Source organism: Epinephelus moara, chromosome 10 (assembly GCF_006386435.1).
Source record: "Epinephelus moara isolate mb chromosome 10, YSFRI_EMoa_1.0, whole genome shotgun sequence".
Taxonomy (NCBI): Eukaryota; Metazoa; Chordata; class Actinopteri; order Perciformes; family Serranidae; genus Epinephelus; species Epinephelus moara.
In genome coordinates this window covers 2,665,341-2,678,241 of record NC_065515.1, presented here as the reverse complement: position 1 = coordinate 2,678,241, position 12,901 = coordinate 2,665,341, and the positions used below count along the sequence as shown (strand labels likewise).

The 12,901-nt window shown below is 43.7% G+C and overlaps 2 protein-coding genes across 2 annotated transcripts in view; one reads left to right on the top strand and one right to left on the bottom strand.

Annotated features, from left to right (window-relative positions):
* The first annotated feature begins 507 nt into the window (after positions 1 to 507).
* On the top strand, positions 508 to 2,712 carry LOC126397095 (T-cell acute lymphocytic leukemia protein 1 homolog). Its single transcript, XM_050055597.1, has 3 exons — positions 508 to 697; positions 1,583 to 1,639; positions 1,893 to 2,712. The coding sequence occupies exons 2-3, from the start codon at positions 1,597 to 1,599 to the stop codon at positions 2,375 to 2,377; spliced, it is 528 nt and encodes a 175-aa protein (XP_049911554.1). The 5' UTR covers positions 508 to 697; positions 1,583 to 1,596; the 3' UTR covers positions 2,378 to 2,712.
* Positions 2,713 to 2,811: 99 nt separating this feature from the next.
* Positions 2,812 to 12,901, bottom strand: part of si:ch211-1a19.3 (uncharacterized) — a 36,949-nt gene continuing 26,859 nt past the window's right edge. The window contains exons 4-6 of the mRNA XM_050055205.1: positions 4,908 to 5,073; positions 3,181 to 3,258; positions 2,812 to 2,880 (exon numbers count right to left, since the gene is read on the bottom strand). Coding sequence (XP_049911162.1) covers positions 2,812 to 2,880; positions 3,181 to 3,258; positions 4,908 to 5,073 — 313 coding nt within the window. The remainder of the gene's footprint in view (positions 2,881 to 3,180; positions 3,259 to 4,907; positions 5,074 to 12,901) is intronic.

Below are 12,901 nucleotides of genomic sequence, written 5' to 3'. Positions count from 1 at the left end.
TCAGATTCAACCCTGAACTTACCCTGCTCCGGAGCAGGATAGCCGTTCAGAGTAAGTTACCATGGTGATCTACCCCGATAAGAACTGAACCGGCTTCGTGAGACCGAAAACCCAGAGTTAACCCTGAAGTTACCTCGCTGAGACATTAATCCTGCTTCCTGATACAGGCCCCTGGTCCATTTCAAACACGTCTGGCACCTGTCAGAGTGACGTCACATTTACCTGAACTCATTCAGTTAAACATGGAGCTCTCTGACTTTTAAAAAATTAAATTAAAGACCCCCCCCCCTGGAGCTCTGGGTCGTGACGGAGGAGCAGACGCCGGAAAACACGACTCCTGCAGGGGGTGGGGGCGGGGAGGCGGCCCCTGGACCGTGCAGGTCCCTGGGGTGCTGCTTCCTGGACCCGGTCTTTAATGGGACAGTCTTTAGTGAGGGGTCTCCATGGAAACGACGCGTCACGACAGCAGAGACGGACGCGGCCCGGTAGCCTATATAAGAGGCGGCGGAGACACAGACACACAGACACACACAGAGACACACAGAGACACACAGACACACACAGACACACTCAGAGACACAGAGAGACTCTGAAGCTCCGAGCTGAGAATACCGGACCCCCCCCCACCCACACACACACACCCACACACACACACCTGTCTGCAACCTGCTGCACGAGACCTCAGCACCTCCGACAGGTGAGACATCTGACAGGTTATTAAACTGCTTTAAATCTCTGTAAAAAACTTCTCATGTTCAGATTCTGTTGTTGTTATTATTGTTGTTGTTGTTGTTATTATTGTTAAAGAACAAACGAGAATGTTTTTTTTGTTTAATATAAAATGAAGTTTTTATCAAAGTCAGTTAAAGATGTCATCTGTGTCTGTTTACACATATTTAACAATGTCTTGGTTTTGTTTTGATGCGTGTGCTGTAGGTGTGTGTGTGTGTGTGTGTGTGTGTGTGTGTGTGTGTGTGTGTGTGTGCTGCACACGGTGGGAATATTTATCTTTAATATTCAGTTTACTGGTTAAATGTATTTTTTAAAACAGCATTTATTTTCTCAGACTCATTCTTGGACATGAAATATTGTTGTTGTTTACTGTGTGTTCTGGTTTACTCTCTTAAATTTTTAATTTTTATTTTCGTTTCTTTTGCATGTTTGAAATAAAATTGTATCTTTGACTGTTTAATAACTGATAAATAATATTTGTATATTGTGTGTATTCAGTGGCTCAGCAGCAGAAGAGTTTGTGTTTCACATCCTTTAAATATATTTATCACTGCAGGTTCATCTAATGGAGACGTATTCACTAAAATATGATGGTGTTATTCTCTGAGTTCATTTCTCACTGACCTTTGACCTTTGACCTTTTCTTTGAAGTCAAGGAGCACTTTTTATTGATTATTAGTTTTTGTGATAAACTGACGTTTACAAGTTAGTGTTTTAAAATCTCACTGAAGGTTGAAGAGATCCAAACACTCACTGACCTACCTGTCTGTCTGTCTGTCTGTCTGTCTGTCTGTCTGTCTGTGTGTGTGTGTGTGTGTGTGTGTGTGTGTGTGTGTGTGTCTTGATCCAGGTCGCTGCATCACGATGAAACAAAGCTGGACTCCATGTGAGCTCGCCCTCGGTCACGGTGAGTTCACACCTTTAAAAGCAGAGATCAGTCTTCAGGGCGCAGATACAAACATCTCTCACTTTTTACAGTGTATTATTATAATTAATTCACACATTGGTTTAAAAAGCTTCAAATTAAATAAAGTTTCAGTTTCAAATAGGGCCAACATAACATCACGCCATCACGCGACCCTCCAGAGCAGCTGGATTTTCTTCTTCATGTGTCTCTTTGGATTCCAGCTGACCCCCTCCTCTCCCCCCCCCCCCCCCAGGTTCTCGTCCCCAAGTCATCCGCCGGGTGTCCACCAACAGTCGAGAGCGTTGGCGTCAGCAGAACGTTAACGGAGCGTTCACGGAGCTGCGTCGTCTCATCCCCACACACCCTCCCGACAGGAAGCTCAGCAAGAACGAGATCCTGCGCCTCGCCCTCAGGTACATCAACTTCCTGGAGCAGGTGCTGACGGAGCAGGAGCTGAGGGCGGCCCCCCGGGGCCGAGCGGGGAGCCTGGAGCAGGAGGACGAGCTGCAGGGGGCGCCGTCACCGGACTCCAGCTGTGGGAGTTCAGCCGACGGAGACTCAGACGGTCTGACGGAGGAGCAGGACTGTGGAGGGCTCCTGCAGCACCTCCACCTCACACCCAGCCACAGCTGGACAGAGACCAGCAGCACCAGTCCAGACTGGTCCACCATGTCCAGACCAGCAGGGGGCGTTAGAGCCGTCTGTGCTGACGTAACATGTAACGCAAGTTGTTGTTGAAGTGATCTTTAAAAACAGCAGAATGGTCCTTTAAACACACATTGTTGTTGTTGTTGTTGTTGTTGTTGTTGTTATTGTTGTTGTCATGTGATATTCACATTGATCAGTTTCATTATTAATGAATTATTAATCAGCCCGTCGCTGACACGTGTTTTATATTCTGTCAGAGAAGAAGAAGATGCCGACGTGTCTCGGCAGAAGTCTCAGACGCCAGATTCAGTTTCTTTGATGTCAAAGAAACTTTTGGTGATTTTATTGTTTGTTGATGTTTTTCATCTGTGACGTGAAATGTTTCTGGAAGAATTCAGAAAATGAAAATATTAAAGTCTTTTGACACTGACGCCGTTTATATACCTGTTAATCATTATTACATGATGTGAGTGACACACACTGAGTGTTGACATCACTCAGGGTGGATAAATAACAACACATGATCATGAGGGTCGACAGTGATGATGATGATGATGAAGGTGTTGGATGAAGCAGCCGGCGTCGTCAGGAGGCTGAAACACAGAATTTAGATTTGATCCAAACAAAATGAGGAAAAGTTTGAGACCAGCGTCATCGACATCATCAACGACCTCGTCCTCCAGATCAAAGGGTCAACATGTCTGTGTTCAGCGTGCGGCCATCTTGGCCCGTGTGCGTAACTGAGCTGAAGAGTTACTGTTTGAACTCAAACATGTCCGCAGACGTCCTGATGGCGTCGGCCTGCAGCTAACTGAGGTGGAGGGGAGGGGCCACGGGGAAACATTTAGCATGTCCTGACACAGAGCAGGTCAAAGGCAGTACGCCAAAAGTACCAGGATGTTCCACTGCATCAGGTCACATTCTGCCGTCTGCAGGCCAGCGTGTTCCCGGCTGTTCTGACCCACAATCCTCTGCACAGCCGACACAACCTCACCCAGACGAGGCAGAGCAGGTCATCAGCTAATCTGAAGATGAGCGGGTCAATCAACAGCTCCTCCAGTCTGTAGGTCCAAGTGCCTTTGAGCAAAACACTGAGCTCCAGACTGCTCCTGATGGCTGCTCATCACTGTGAGAGTGTGTGTGTGTGTGTGTGTGTGTGTGTGTGTGTGTGTGTGTGTGTGAGTGTGAGTGTGTGAGTGGTTACTGAGGAGCAGGTGGCTCCTTGTACGGCAGCCGCGACCACCAGTGTGTGAATGAGTGAATGTGACTCAGTGTTAAAGCTTTGAGAGGTCAGAAGATCAGAAAGGTGCTGTATTAATGTAGTCCATTTACCACTCAGCTGATTGACAGCTGACTGACAGCTGATTGACAGCTGACAGCACATCATGTGGCCGATGACCAGTCAAACAGTAACAACAGGAATATTAATAGTTTAAATCTGAATCAAACCTGATCTGTATCTGAATTATTCTGGTTTCTGTTTGTCGTCTGAGTCGAATCGACCTGTCCTGCTGAAGCAACAGTAAACAGTAAACAGTGCACAGTGCACAGTAAACAGTAAACAGTAAACAGTGTGTGGAGAGGCGGGACGATTGGCTTTGCATCAGGTTTTTAAAAAATGATGAGCACAGGAGAGGAAGTCTCGGCCCAGTTACCTGCTGGCTTCACTGGATCTCCTGAAACATCGTCCCTCACCCTCTGAGGCTCGACAGACGCCATCGGTGAGTTCTGAGACTGAAGAGGAGACTCGCTCCCCGCAGCTCGACACGACGCAGCTCGACATGACGCAGCTCGGAGGAGAGTGGACGCAGCTCTGCAAACCTCTGTGAGAATCTTCTCTCTCACTGAAATCTACTTGTGCAAATCTTTAATTCATTCACAAAATGAATGATTAAACGTGTTTGTTCAGGGAGGTGTTACACACTCACACATCTGAAGGTTTTCACTCAGGCTGTCAGAATAACACGTTCATTTCAGTTTGTTAATCACAGAAACATAACATGTTGAAAACATTACCTCAGCATTAGTGCCCTTTGACCCGGTGCGTCACTGAAGGCCACAGTGTCTTTGTCACACGATGGAGGCAGACGAGACGACGCTGCTCGGCCCCGTGAACTAGCTCTTCACGTAAAGTAAAGAGCCTGGTTTCTATTCACTCTGAATTTTGTCTGGATTCTGGTTCCAGTCTAGAGAGCGGATCCGGAATTCACCAAATTCACCAAAGTAAAACTTTAAATTCTGGCGCACCATCGATTTGGGGTGATGAGGGGTGAAAGAAAATCGATTAACTTAATGGCTTGGGGCTTTTCTTGTAAATTATATTCTTTAAATTAAAAAGTTTCACCGCATTTTTATTAGTTTGGTGCTTTTATTTTGATGGAAAGGCACATCCATCGAATCCTGTCTCACTCGCCCTGGTTCCGGTTCCTTACCAAAACGGCCACTAACGGCCCCAGACTACCATGAACGGAACAGTTACATTTAGAAAACACCCAGATGGAGCTGTTGATAGGAGCAGCGTTCTCTGCAGGTTCTGCTCCAACCATCAGAGAACGTCAGTCTGAAATATCACCTCAACACAAACCTGGAGGTCTGAGCTAGCATAGCCTCTGATGCTAACGCTAGCAGCCAGCCTCGTCACGCCACACTGGACCAGGTGTTCAGACTGAGTCAGTCTACCTGTGGCCGACTCACTGACTCCCTTCAGACCAGTTTGGGTGGTTGAGGACAGGAGGACACCTGTGTCCAACATCCTGGAGGACAGGAAGACACCTGTGTCCAACATCCTGGAGGACAGGGGGACACCTGCGTCCAACATCCGACAACATTCATTAAACACTTTAACAGCAGCAGCTGATTCATGGAGTCATGTCAGTCTCTGTCTCAGGAGGAGGCGACAGTACAAGTATCTTGTGGTCTTGTTCACAGTGAAGGTAAAATGGAGCGAGGCTGCGCTGGACCGTCGTGGTTCAGAGGGAGCTGAGCCAGAAGGCAAAGCTTTTGATTTCCTGGTCCATCTCCGTCCCAACCCTCACCTATGGTCATGAGCTCTGGGTAGTGACTGAAAGAATGAGGTCACAGATACAAGCGTCTGAAATGAGTTTCCTCTGTAGGGTGTCTGGGCTCAGCCTTAGAGATAGGGGGAGGAGTCAGACATCTGGAGGGAGCTCGGAGTAGAGCCGCTGCTCCTTCATGTTGAGGTGGTTCAACATCTGATCAGGATCCTCCTGGTCCAGCTGGTAGGAGGCCCCGGGGCAGACCCAGAACACACTGGAGGGATTATAGATCTCATCTGGTCTGGGAACACCTCGGGGTCCTCCAGGAGGAGCTGGAGCGTGTTGTGTCTGGAGTCTTGTGCTCAGCCTGCTGCTGTGACCTGGTCTGGAGTCTTGTGCTCAGCCTGCTGCTGTGACCTGAACTTTGTTGATCACGTTACAGTCGTAGTTTTGACACATTCAGATGTGGTCACACACGCTTACGACACATTTGACCCTCTTTGGTTTCCATACTTATGTGCGGCTGTTTTCAGGACCTGACAGGATTTGATTTGATGGATTCACAGACCGCTCTGCGGCGTTGGTGCTCGCTGCCTCCGTCTACAGAGAGCGCAGGTTGTGATGTCATTATGTAAATGAGCAGTTCCAGAGTCAGTGATTGTTTTCATGTATCGCTGTTGTGTTGGACTTAAACTGTACTGGGGTTCCTAATAAACTGGACGCTGAGTTTCATCATCAGGATCAGAGCGAGGACAGAGAGCTCTGTGATCATGTGACATCATCATTATTAATCATCTGCGGACCAATCAGAGAGCTCCTGCAGGTTGTAAATAAATCAGTGTTTGTTCCTGTGTGAGAGTCAGCAGGTCGTTTTCCCACAGTGCGGTCTGTCAGGAGGGGGCGGGGCCTGTCACTGTAACAAGCCAATGATGAGTGGGCGTGGAGCCCACGACTGATAAACATCTCAGCCAATCAGACGGCCCCGAGAGAGACGACAACAGTGATGGGTCCCAAAGGAGAGAGGGGGCGTGTTTCAATTAGTGTGTGTGTGTGTGTGTGTGTGTGTGTGTGTGAGATGATGCGTCAGCTTCAGTTCCCACCTCTGTCTCGTTCACACTCAGCAGCTCTTCATTGTCTCACTTTATCTGATCTGTTGATATCCACCACTGAAGAAGAAGAAGAAGAAGAAGAAGAAGAAGAAGAAGACGAAGAAGAAGAAGAAGTCGGGCGCCTGAGGGGAAGATTTCTCCTTGAGGTTTCCTTAAGTTTGTCTCCTTGTCTTAGTCTTATACTTAAGGAACTCCTTAAAGTCCATTAAACGGTTGCACAGACGACCTCAGCGTCCCTCTGGTGACATCAGAACCACATGTCAGTTCATGGTGATCAGTGAGGAAGATGAAGGCGTCCTGATGGAACCCTTCATCATGAGCAGCTGCAGTATAAATCTGATGCGTTGGATCACTGAACTCTTGCAGCTAGTCAGTGAGCGCTCTGCGGTTTTATGCAGCGACATATTTCCAGTCAGTCATTGACGAGGTGTCACTAGGGTTAAAACGTCTCACCTGCTGCTCTCACCTTCAGACGGCACTTACCTTATACCTTTATAACTAATGATCTTATTCCAGAGCTTCAGCTTAAACACATAAACACAGGCGCACCTGCTGCTCTGACCGACACCGCCCCCCAAAACAACACTGAGCCTCAGTCGAGTCCCTCAGAGACAAGAAGCACCTCAGAGACACCAGAATATGAATCTGCTGAAACTGAAGTGTGGCGAAGCTGAACGGAGACAAACCTTCAGCGGCGAGCAGAACGCCACGCAGCCTCAGAAACAAACACTTTAACAACACAAAGCTTCTTCTGTCAGCGGCCTTATAAACTCCGCCCCCTCTGATCACCTGAGCGTCTCTGACTGCAGTGAATTTCCCTCCTGTTTTAGAGACGAGGTCACGACCGTCACAGTTTGTCACAAACATCCAACACGTCTGGAGATACGAGGTTTTCACTGGACAGGAAGGGGCTGACGTAAAGTACAAGACTGACCTCCGAGGAAGGTACATTACATGGAAATACTCGAGTACAAGTACAAGAACCTCAGATGTACTTGCTCTGACGTCCCCTGGTTACCATGGTTACTGTGATGATCTCTGACCTCAGATCAGATAAAGTGAGACAATGAAGAGCTGCTGAGTGTGAACGAGACAGAGGAGGGAACACACACACACACACACACACACACACACACACACACTAATTGAAACACGCCCCCTCTCTCCTCTGGGACCCATCACTGTTGTCGTCTCTCTCGGGGCCGTCTGATTGGCTGAGATGTTTATCAGTTGTGGGCTCCACGCCCACTCATCATTGGCTTGTTACAGTGACAGGCCCCGCCCTGGGCTCCACGCCCACTCATCATTGGCTTGTTACAGTGACAGGCCCCGCCCCCTCCTGACAGACCGCACTGTGGGAAAACGACCTGCTGACTCTCACACAGGACGATGATGATGATGAAGATGATGATGTCACTCACAGTGATGACATATTGATCTGTGTGAAGGATCAATAAAACAATCAGATTAATAAACTGAGGAGGGAAATGATGGTTCTGGACCTTCAGAATAAAAGCACTGTGATAAAACTGTTTTCATTCAGCTGCTGAGACGATTAAATTCTCTGCTACATTAAAGGGATAAAAACATTTTTTTAATTAAAGTAATAAATCAATAATATTAATTATTAAAGTCACATTATATACTATAACTATAATGACCTGATTTTACTGTGAAAGTCTGTTTGGAGGTTTGGAAGTGACAAAACTCTGAAAACGCACCTGAATTTAAAAATGAAGCAGGAAACTTGTATTAAAGCCCAATTTGTTTACTTTTCTATTTAATTTTCCTTTTTTAGATTTTTAATCATTTTTATTAATTTATTTTAAATTTAGTGTTATATTCATTACAATTGTAAATTTATCTGTGCATGTCTGTAATTTATTTTTAAATTAATGTGCCGAAAACATTAAAATTAAATGTAGGCATTAATTAATTAATTGAGAGAATGTAAAATAAATATTAACTATTTCTGCTTTAATTTGATTCTTTTCTTTGTTTCATTATTTCTTCGCCTTTGTATTAATTGCCCTATTTATTAATGTTCCTATTGAATTTTTCTTTTAAATTTAATTAATTTATTTCAAATTAAGTTTTATATTAAGTTTACTTATGCATTTCTTAAATTCTTAAATTAAATTATTAAAAATAAACGTAGGCATGAGTGAACTGATGAAATGTGAAATAAAATATTTGTTTTAATTTGCTGCTTTATTGTTTTAGTTATTTACCTTTGTATTATTCACCCTATTTATTATTTTTCCAATTTAATATTTCTTTTATTCATTAAATTTATTATTTTTTCTTATTAATTTATTTTGAATTTAGTTTCATATTTATCATTTTCGAAAATGTATTTATTTCTGTTTTACAACAGACGTGGACTTGTTCAGTACATTTCTTGTCTTCTAACCACTCAAAGTGCTTTTATTTATTCTATTTCTATTAAACTGCTTCTTTTCCATGGACTGATGATGAATTATATACAATATGTAATTTATTCAGTATGTTTATTAATTCATGATTTCAGCAGCTTCCGTCCTCCACAGACCTGATTTTAAATGCTGGAATTCTAAATGAAGAAAAACGTCCGTAAAGCAGCTCAGTGCTGTTTGACCTCCGACAGCTTCTGTATTACAGACGCTCGACTGTCATTGATTATCACAGCAGTGATCGGTTTATTTGTTTGTTCTGAAAATATAAAATCATTAACATGTTTTCTCTTTATTCCATTTTTATTGACAAAATGAAATCAGGTTTAAAATGGAGGACACGTTCAAACATTTTAGAAACTCAATTCCGATTTATTATCCTCATGAAAACATTCACCTCCTCCCCGACACCCCCTCCCACCCACAGGCCCCTCCCACCCAAACAGGCCCCTCCCACCCAAACAGGCCCCGCTGAATTAGATAAAAGCCTCTAAAAGTCGCGTCGCTGCTTCATCGAGCTTCAAGCTGTGAGTTTAAAAAGTAACAAACAGAATTTCTTCACACTTTGAGTCCGTTCACACCTGACGGAAAAACTGACTCTGGATCAGCTGTTTAACAGAGGACACAGATTACGTCACGGATTATTGATCAGATCTGCTGATATTCATGTCGTTTGATAATTCACAGATCAGAGCAACTGATGATAAAACATGAATAAAATCAATAAACATCAGCAGTTTGAATCCAGACTGAGACCAGATTTCACCGTCAGGTATAAACACGAACTCTGAACTGAGCTTCACTTTTCCTCCCTGCTGATCGTTTTCCTCCGTCAGTCTTTCACTGATCTGATCGGTTTTAAAGGAGCAGTGCGTAGAATTTAGTGGCGGTCTACGGACTGCTCCTTTAAAGAACCAGCAGAGACTTCCTGCTGCAGAGAGACATCAAACATCTGTTATTGATCCTTCTCATTAAATCACTCAACTCCAGTGAAACCTGATCAACGTGTGCACTGCAAATTAGTCCCTTTTTTTCCTCCATATTTCTGCTCTTATTGTGAAAGTTAAACTTCCTGTTTGTGTGTGTCGACCTGCAGAGAAACACACGCAGCACTCTGGGTACAAACTCCTCATTTATAAAACAAAATAGTAACAATGATGAATTATTTTAGAGTTTCTCTGCTCAGCAGCAGGATCTTAAATGTCTCATGTCCCTGAACGCACCAGTGTTTCATCAGGACTTCGACTCTCTGCGGGACGATTTTTGCCAAGAAATCGATGTAAAACCTGACGGAGGATTTAACGTTAATATTTCGGAGGCTAAAATGTGACAGAGCAGCAGCAGGAAGTAAAAAGCAGCCGTTAAGCTTCATAAAGAGAAGATAAAAAAGAAAACAGTGGTGAAGCTGCAGAGTCTTTAAATCAGTCAGTAAACGTCTCAGCAAAGTTTCTGTCCAATCATCATACGACACACGTCAGCGTCTCCGTGGCGATCTGTTTTTTGTTTGTACAGCAGTCATTTAGTCCGTCCAGGCTCCGCCCCCCTCCCCCGTCCTGGACCACAGTGCTCGTCGTCTTCGACAGGTCGCCGCCTCGCCGAGCTCCTGAAAACACAACACACACTTTAACCTGTGGACGCCATAACTGCTGTCATTTATAAGAGAAATAAAACAAAGGATGCTTTGCTGATGAAAAACAAAATAACTTCATTCACTGGGCCGTCTGCCGGCAACTTTTAAGGTGGAACGTTAACTTGTAATGTTACTCAATGCATGAGTTGATGACGTGAATCCATCAGCACACCTTAAATTTCACTGTGACAACTTTGACCATCACTTTAGTTTTTATATGACACACACTTTTAGTAATGACAAAATAAAAAGACTTCTGATCATCAAATGTTGTTGAATTTTAAATCCTGATTAATCTCTGATTTTAAAAAGTTATTTGTGATTCATCTCGTCCAACATGATTTATTTATTTATTTATTTAAAGTCCATATTAAGGAGGTGTGATGGAAAATTCTGGTATTTACTATATTTAACCTACAGTGTGTTCTGCATGTGTTGTGTACACATGTCCTTGTTTTGATGAAACTGAACTTCTCACCTAATGACATGTGTTGCTCATTTAACCCCTACTGTGTGACATACAGCAGGGGCCAAATGGAAGCTGGTTAAAGGTTACAAGCCAGGGACAATAAGTGTCCTTGTGGGCCTCAAGACATGTTGTGTCTCAGGATGCTTACTGCAGGACCACCTGCGTGCTATATGTTTTGACTATTGACATGCATGTGTTTTGGGAACTATAAAGATAGCATGGCTGAAGAACATCCAGGCACTCACTCACTCACTCACTGACACTGTTGTATATGTGTGTGTGACTCCATTCATGAATGTGTGAATCACGTGTGAAGACCTTTTCTTTAAACTGTTTATTAAATAGACCGAAGTTGTTTTGCCACCACAGAGGTGAAGCAACTCTCACACAGTGTTTTGATTGGAAAACAAATGAATGCACAGAAACCGACTTCCTGATCCGTCAGTGTCAGTTCCTCTGAGATAGACTTCCTGATCCGTCAGTGTCAGTTCCTCTGAGATAACTCTGATGACTCACTGACGTCAGATGATCCAGTTCATGTGACAGCATCGTCACTTTTCAGGAGTTCAGTTTAGAGTCTCTCTCTGACTCATACAGGTGTCTAACTATTGTTCCCCTCCGACGATGATAAATATCCAGAATAAATACATGGAAATATTATTAGTACTGCTAATACTGCTGACACCATGGTAACACACTGATATGTGTTTACAGTATACTAACAAATTAGAGGCATTACATCAGAATATGGTTTATAATGTAGATTTTTATTTCTGTATTACGAACGCCACAAAGAGACGTCTCATCTGTTCTGTAGAAGCTGATATTTATAAACGAAACATAGATTTCTGTTATTATTCATTCATTCTAACCGCTTCATCCTCTTGAGGGTCGCGGGGGGGCTGGAGCCTATCCCAGCTGACATTTCTGTTATTATTGTCCAGAGGAAATAAAAAATGCTGCTCTTTCCTTATTGTGGACGTTAAAGTGATATTTGATATAAACATCATTTATTTGCTGTTTTTAAATCCGTATGTTTGATATTAATGAGTGTATCTTCAGGTTTCAGGTCTGTTTCTAAGATGCTGATTTTGACTGACGTTCCTGCAGTGACACACTCCGACCAGCAGGTGGAGCTGACAGACAAATCTCAGCGTCTCCTCTTCCCTGATCTGAGACCAGTTTCTGCAGCGTGAGGCTCGTCCTCTGTGCTGTGGATTAAATGACGTCCACGCTAGTTTTGGCTGACGTGATCTGAACATGCAGATTTAGATTCAGGAGTCTGAGGAGATGTCAGGTTGTATTTATGGACTCCAACATGAGAACGTGAGAACGTGAGGATCAGACTACTGACCCTACAGTCAGTGTTCCTCCTGCAGACAAAGCTGCGTCCAGGTTTCATATCTCAGTCCGTCCTCTGTTTTAATAAGATAATAATCAGTTAACAGGGTGTTTGAAGCTTTATGGGAACTTATTTTAACTTGCAGTCACGTGTCCTGTTTCCTAATTCTTATACTGACTCTTAAATATGTTTTTTATTGCAGTCTGAGCATGTGACATAAAAACTTTGGAGACGTAATTTCGTCAAAGAGGCAAAGACTTAGAGGTTTATGTCTTAAAACAAGTGAAGCAATCTGTCGGTGCAGCTTGTTTTTTTAAAGCCAGGTTTAATTTCTCATCAAGAAATTAAGAACGTGTATTAAATATACAGTATAAATGTATTTAGATTTTGTGTATCTTGTGTGTTATTTTTCTTTCGTATTTCTTTTTAATTGTGATATGGATCCCATGTAATCCTACTGTTAACTTATAAAGCTCTAAATGGTCAAGCTCCATCATATCTTAGAGAGCTCATAGTGCCTTATTATCCCACCAGAACACTGCGCTCTGAGAACGCAGGGTTACTCGTGGTCCCTAAAGTCTCCAAAAGTAGATCAGGAGCCAGAGCCTTCAGCTATCAGGCTCCTCTCCTGTGGAA